The sequence below is a fragment of the Gossypium hirsutum genome, chromosome A11 (assembly GCF_007990345.1).
Source record: "Gossypium hirsutum isolate 1008001.06 chromosome A11, Gossypium_hirsutum_v2.1, whole genome shotgun sequence".
Lineage (NCBI taxonomy): Eukaryota > Viridiplantae > Streptophyta > Magnoliopsida > Malvales > Malvaceae > Gossypium > Gossypium hirsutum.
Genome location: NC_053434.1, coordinates 91,852,331 through 91,859,822, shown reverse-complemented (window position 1 = coordinate 91,859,822; position 7,492 = coordinate 91,852,331). Strand labels below are relative to the sequence as shown.

Below are 7,492 nucleotides of genomic sequence, written 5' to 3'. Positions count from 1 at the left end.
AGGATCGCAATCAAAGATAACCAACATAGGTATACCGTGCAATCTAGTAATTTCTCGAATGTACACCTCAGCTAGCTTCGGAAGTTACCAATCTATCCTAATTGCAATAAAATGAGTCGATTTTGTAAGTTGATCAACTATCACCCAATCAACATTTTTATTGTTCGGAGATAACAGTTAAGGGTATGCAAATTTCAGGTAAAACCGAATTAATTCGGTTAATCAAACAAATTTGGTTAATCGGTCCATTAACCGAATTAATTTGGTCTGTGACCGGTTAATAATTTTTTAGAAGTTCGGTTAATGGTTAATTCGGTTCAAAATCGGTCAGTTAACCGAATTAACCAAATTTAATAAATAATATTATAATATATAAGTATTCAGTTAGTTCGGTTAATTTTTTGAAAATATAAATTAATTGGTCGGTTAAGTCGGTTAATTTTTTATATGTTTTATACTTGTTTTAACCAGAAACAAAAAAATATATATTTCAGTTAATTCGGTTAATCGACTGAATTAACCAAAAAAGTTTAGTTCGATTAATTTTTTTATAAATAAGTATATTCTAATATTTTTTATAACATTTTTATAACATGTAAATTAATTTTTTATAATACACTTTTTGGTTATAACTTTAAAATTTTTTAAAATTTAAGGAATATAGTTTTTTTTATTATAAATTTATAAAATACACAAATTATTTTTATGATATATTTTTTTAAGATTTATAATATAACTTTAGAAATATTTTGTAATAACCATCCAAACACTCATTCGTGTATATGCTTATAATATAATTTCTTATAGCTTAAACTTGTATAAAAATAAGTTTTCAAGGTTAAATCATATACGGGGTGTTTGGAAAGCCATAGGATAATTGGATTTGGACATAATTACCTACGTAATTACTTCGATTCTCACATTTCCCTAAGAATTAGTGTAATTAAATGCTTGAATTACACCCAATTTAATGGGACCCACAAATTATAATGGTTTCTCAAACATATCATCCCGTGTAATTACAAGCAATTACTAACACCATGTTTGGTTGGGGGAATAGAATAGCCTTCTCCCTCATTCATTTGTTTGATTGAATTTAATACTCATTCAATGGAATGATCATTACAATATAATTCTATTCAACCAAACACAAGAATACTATTACAGTTCTCTTCTATTCCATTGAACTAAATAGTTAAATTACTGATTACAACTCTATTCTATTACAACTATATTCCATTACAGTGAACCAAACGTAGTGTAAATTACTTTCCAAATGATAAATAAATATTTACCTATTTATTTTATTCAACACTTTTTTTTTGCATAAAAAACACTTTTTATTAAAAAATTTAAATTAAGTGCAAAATTATTATAATTATTAAAGATACTTAAAAATTAAATTTAAGAAGATTGAATCATTTATCAAACAAAATCTAAAGTACATTATTATAAAAATGTTTTTATAAAAAATGGATAAAAATCCATACATGATATATGAACATAAAACCATAAATTTAAAATATTTTATTTTATAAAGTGGATAAAAAATACATAAAATTTGAATAAATATAATTAAACAAATTTGAGTGGATTGAAATGAATAAATATAAGATACTAAAATTAGAAATAAAGTAGTGGGAAATTTTAATTGGAGGCATTAAAATATGGGAAAAAATGAAGTGATTGGTGAAAGGCACAAATCACGAACTAAAATGGGATAAAATAAAGAAAGAAAGAAAGGGAGGGCCCATTCCATTGGTAGGAAAAGGCAAAGAGGGGGAAGCAAAGACATTGAAGGCGGCGTAAAAAGCGAGTCTCTTTCAAATTCCCTTTTTCATTTTTTGCCTCCCTTTCTCATGAAATGGCCCCACCCCCACTCCCTTTTACCTCTCTATCACATTCCATCCATTCAATTCAAATATAATATACACAATTTCTTAAGCCTACAATCTAAAAAAGAGACAATAATTCGATATGAAGTGGGTTAAAAATTCGATTGATAGAATTGAAAATTGAGAGGTTAATCCAGTTTTAACTAAAATACATAAATGTTTGTATTATAGGACACAAGTGCTTCATTTAGTTTAGTTAACTCTTGAAACAAACTTGGACAAAAGTATTCTATTCTATTCTTATTCTTATATTAGCTAGATTCATTTCAAATTTAAATTAATAATTTTAAAAATATAATAAAAATATGTAGATATTAATATAAATTTATATATTTTATTAATTTTCAAATAATGAAACGGATTTTTTATTTAATAAAAATTCTTTAACATTGAATTAAAACATAAAAGTTTGACTTGAATCTTTTATATAAACATCATAAGATAAATTAAAATTTAATTTGTACGGCAACTATTGTGTTCTTTATTTATACAAAATAATTGTATATAAATTCTTTAAATAATGCTTAAAAGTACATGAATGATTGCATTATATTACTTAGACTTTGGAGAGGAATTAAATTAATGTTTTTAAAAATATCGATTAATATTTTAATTTTTCTATCGTATTTTTTTAATATTTTTAGTTTTGATTTTTTTATGAATTATAATAACAGAGTAAAACCCAAATAATTAATGGATTAGAGTGACTCAAACCCATACTATATTTAAGGTGATAAATATCCTTGACTATCATGCCATAACATGATGTTAAATTTTGATAGTCTTTGTATAAACAAAAATGATAAATAAATATAATGAGAATAATTGAAAATGGATGGTTCAAATTTTCAAAAGATTTTCACTAGTGAAAATTTTACTACTTGTTTTAAAATAATAATAATAATAATAATAAAGTGATGAAGCGATTTTAAAATATTTTTATATTAATTTGCAAGTTATACTACTTTATTATTATACAAAAAATAAAATATGAAATTCATTTTTCATAAAAACTTGGTTTATTTAATCTCATAGTCAACCATCAAAATTTCATTAAGAAAAACATAGTTACATCAACATATTTATTATAAAAATAAGGGTTAATATCTGCAAAAGTCACTGTATTTTTTTTATAAATTTAGAATTTAATTCTTCTAATTTTATTTTTAAGAATTTAGTTAAAATTTTAATTGTTACCACTGTAACTGAAAACTGAAACCTGAATCTAACAAAATAATTATAAAGATAGAGGTGAAATTTGAAATGTAAAAATAGAAAAACTAAAATTTGAGAATTAAAAGTAAATTGAAAATGTAAGATGAGTAGAAGGAGTAGTGAGAGAAATAAACGAAAAAAAAGTTGACATGCCCTAGATTTTATAACCCTGCCAAGAAATCGAAAAAGAAAAAAGGTTTCCCAAATAGACAGCTTATCTTTAAAAATACTATAATAAAAAAGCAGGAAAAAAAGAAAGGTTTAAAAATTGAACTCTGATCCTTCACGTTCTTTATGCTTTTATCTCACAAGACTTTTTATCAAATCTTTTTTCCTTTTTTATTTTGTGTGTTTTGAGGGGTTTTCTGGGATTTTAGAGAAAAAAAGACTAAAAACACTATAAAAAGTTGCTTCCTTGCTTCTACAAAAGAGCTCTTTTTTTCCTCCCCCCAGTGATGGTTGTTGCTCTTCATAGTTTCAAAGACGTCAAAATCTTTATGTAAAAGATGAAGGGTGGAGATCCAGCTTTCAAGCTCTTTGGAAGGAAGATTCCTATGCCTCAATCTCAGATTCATGCTGGGGTAACCTCACCTTTTTACATATATTCAGACTTCATTTCTTATTTTTTTACATTGCTTGTATTGTTTCTATTCGTGCTTTGTATGTTTTCTTCTCTAGTTAATTACCCATTTTTTTCTGCTGTTGTTGCCTTCATGTTTATGGGTTTTTTGTTTTGTTTTGCTATGATGTTTTGGGGAAGTGTGGGTTTGTTAAACCTCTTTTATGGTTCCAAAATTGAAGTTTTTGGGACTCAAAACACATGTTTTTGGCATCTTCACTTTCATATTTACTTAGTTTTTTATTGACTTATATTTGGAATGAATTTTGTTTGCTTTTTTGGTATATAAACGAGTAAATGGTTAATGATAAATGGTTTCAAATTTTTTTTTATGTAGTCCTTTCCTTTCTGATATTTTAAATGTGCTTGTGTGTGTGTTTTAGTATATGGTTTTAAATGAAGTAACGAAGCCTTAAATTTCGCAAAAAAAAGGGGTCAAGTTTTGCTTTGGATGCTCCGGGAAGTAAGAACATTAAAATCATGTTTAGTTTTTTTTTTAAATAATTTATTTTGTTCATCTATTAAAAACATCTAGTTGATTTTGGCAGTAGAGATTATATGTTCATGAGGAATTTTGTAAAACATGTTTCTTTATAGAATTTTGCAACTTATGATTTCTTTTGGACTATCTTTTCCTGGTTTTTGAATGAAAAGCCAGCTTTATGTAAATATAAATATATATTATATTATTGTATTAGGGTGATGGGCAAAAGCAGTTTGTCCAACATGATTTATTAGAAGCTGTTCATGGCCTGTACCTTTGCCTAAAGTCATGTAATTATGGCAGCCATACTTTTTTCTTTTTTCACTTGTTCCCAGTCAATTTCTTGTAAACTTGGGAAAAAGGACAGTTTAAACATTATTCCTTTGAATTTGGTCAAGAAACATCTTTCTTTTGCATTACTTTAACTACAATTTGACTGATGGGTATCTTTCATTTTTCTTTAACCTTTTATAAATGAGATTGCAATTTGGATTCTGGATTTCAGGATACGACCATCGTCGAAATCGAAACTTCTCAGTCGAACACATGTCAGTCCATTACGGTAGAAAATGATACGGAAGAATGCCGGACTTCTTTGAAATCCAACGGGATACGAATGAACTGTATTGTAAAAGATGAACAGGTAGAGACAAATGGTACAAACCAAGAGAAAGTTTTTAAGAAACCAGACAAGATCCTTCCATGTCCACGATGCAACAGCTTTGACACAAAATTCTGTTATTTCAATAACTACAATGTCAACCAACCTCGGCACTTCTGCAAGAACTGCCAGAGATATTGGACCGCTGGTGGAACAATGAGAAATGTTCCTATAGGTGCTGGGCGGAGGAAGAACAAGCACTTGGCCTCTCAATACCGACAGATAATAGCTTCTTCTGGCGGCGTACCAGTGACTCGGATAGAAAACCCCGACTCTACGACTCAACAGCTTCTATCTCCGGGGGAAACTACAACTGCCATGGGAAATGGAACAGTTCTAAAATTTGGTGCAGAAGCACCTCTTTGTGAATCCATGGAGACAGTGCTTAGCCTTGGGGACCAGAAGAGATGTGTTGAGACCAGTACAGTCAGTTCAGGAGAAATAAGAGAAGAACCTTCCTTGTGTGGGTCTTCCATAACGCCATGCGGCATGCCTGGAAATGTCATGCAAAAAGAGAGAATAGGTTCAGCAGGACCTAATGAGCTGAACACAAAGCATCCAACACAATGTTATCCTGTTTCTCCTTGTATTTTTCCTTGGAATACAGGCCCAAGTAATATAGCTTCAATGGCCACTGGTCAATGTTCGTCTGAACATATTGGTGCACCAAACGGCACTACTTCGAATACAGTTCAATGGTGCCCTGCGCCAATGGTGGCAGTTCCGGGATTTTGCCCGTCAAACATTCAATTACAGTTTGTGCCTGCTTATTGGGGTTGCATTCCTCTATGGGCTTCCGGTGGAGGAAATGTCTCTATCAGTAATTCCAGTGGTTGCCTATCTCCATCGTCCTCTACTAGCAACAGTTGTGGCTCGGGCAATGGCTTACCGACACTAGGCAAACATTACAGAGAAGCTAATGTTGTCGAAGAGGAGCAATCAGAGAAGTGCATTCTGGTCCCCAAAACGCTAAGAATTGACAATCCAAATGAAGCTTCAAGGAGTCCCATATGGGCTACATTAGGTATTAAACCTGGCCAGAAGGATCCTTTACGAGGAGGTAAAATTTTCAACGCCTTCGAATCTAAAGCAGAAGGCAAAGATCATGTATCAGATGGCAGCTATATTTTGGAAGCAAACCCTGCAGCCCTTTCTCGTTCACACACATTCCAGGAGAGCACATAAATATTTGCCACGAAATCTAGGTGTATGATAATATGGTATGAGCTTATTGAATGCACAGATTTCATCAGTTGAAAGCTGAATGGAAGTAAAGCTGCTCCAGTTATCGACAGGTTAGGCAATGTATCCATTCTTACTTTCGGGACTCGTGTAAATAGTAGAAGACAGTGATCGAGTGGTGTTCATCATTTGCGGATTTCATACACATGCATATCTCTTTCGATGTAGTTTGAGAAACAAGAAACGAAAAAAGATGAGCAGATGGTGCTTTTGATTTTCATATATTCAAATTATGTTAGGGGTTGGTCTTCTTCTGAAATTATTTGTGTACAATATCTCCAGTTTTGAAGATGGATAAAAAAAGATTTCCCGGTAAATACAGTTTTCATTCCTTTATGCTTTGATTCCTGAAAATTATCAGCTGCTGCAAAGATCAGTTTGGCTTGCTGAAACTACGTAGCATCAAGCCTAAATTATTTCATATATTTGGAGGATCTCTCATCTCTGGACACAAGTATTAGATATAAAAATTTCATGAAAAGATCAAAATCATGATGGTTTATTCATATCCATAGCTGTTGACCTGAAAACAGTTGCTAAGTAACAAGTTAAGTGTATGTGGAAGTTGACATTTCTCCAAGCATTGTGAAAACACAGCACAGTTGGGTTTCAGTTTCCCTATGTTTATGGAACTTAGCTTAGTGAGAAATATCCGATAATATCAACAATTGCCATGTAAAGTTGAGCTTTATGATCCTTTCTGCAATGTTTATATTTTCATTCATTCAGTTGTAATTTGTAAGTAACACGATCAGGCTCTCCTCTTTCCATTCCTTTTATTATTATTATTACTACTACTAAAGACATCATCACGTAAGTTTGTTTTTCTTAATATTGGTAGACCTCTATTTCTACCTTTTTCTTTTAAGTGCTTTTGATAATTTTAGAAATAAAAATATGGGCGGCAAGCCATTGATGCAATGGTTAACAGCTCCATCAGGGTTCAAATCTTGTGAATCACCTCTCCATTATAACGTACCAAAAAAACAAATATATAATAACATGAGAGAGTAGAAGCATGAGAGTCAAAATCTTTTGATTGACAAAAGCAGTAGGAGGGTATAAAAGCTTTGTGCAAAAGGGTTTTCCTTTGTATACGTTTGCTTTTCTTTTTGCACCAAAACTTTCTCTTTTCCTTATTGCATGTTAAAGGAAGAAGATTCAATACGCCATGGGAGAAATATATCCTTCCTTTATGACTCATTTCCTAACAAAATGGCAATAAATCCATAATATATATAAAGTCTTTGTAATAAGCTTTAAAGCTTGCTTCTAAAATTTGTAAACAAAAATTAATCGAGTTACTTAAATAAAATTGCAAAAAAGTCAAATCCTATCGTTCCACACTTTGCTAATTTCGTATATAATTTTTTATT

The 7,492-nt window shown here is 30.5% G+C and overlaps 1 protein-coding gene across 1 annotated transcript; it reads left to right on the top strand.

Moving 5' to 3' along the window:
• The first annotated feature begins 3,302 nt into the window (after positions 1 to 3,302).
• LOC107891113 (cyclic dof factor 2) lies at positions 3,303 to 6,918 on the top strand. Its single transcript, XM_016815770.2, has 2 exons — positions 3,303 to 3,691; positions 4,719 to 6,918. Exons 1-2 carry the CDS (start codon positions 3,617 to 3,619, stop codon positions 6,057 to 6,059), a joined length of 1,416 nt encoding a protein of 471 aa, XP_016671259.2. The 5' UTR covers positions 3,303 to 3,616; the 3' UTR covers positions 6,060 to 6,918.
• The last annotated feature ends 574 nt before the right edge of the window (positions 6,919 to 7,492 follow it).

Coding starts and splice junctions, on each gene's coding strand:
- LOC107891113 (XM_016815770.2), top strand. CDS start 3,617: ATGAAGGGTGGAGATCCAGCTTTCAAGCTCTTTGGAAGGAAGATTCCT. Junction 3,692..4,718: donor AATCTCAGATTCATGCTGGG/GTAACCTCACCT, acceptor TCTGGATTTCAG/GATACGACCATCGTCGAAAT.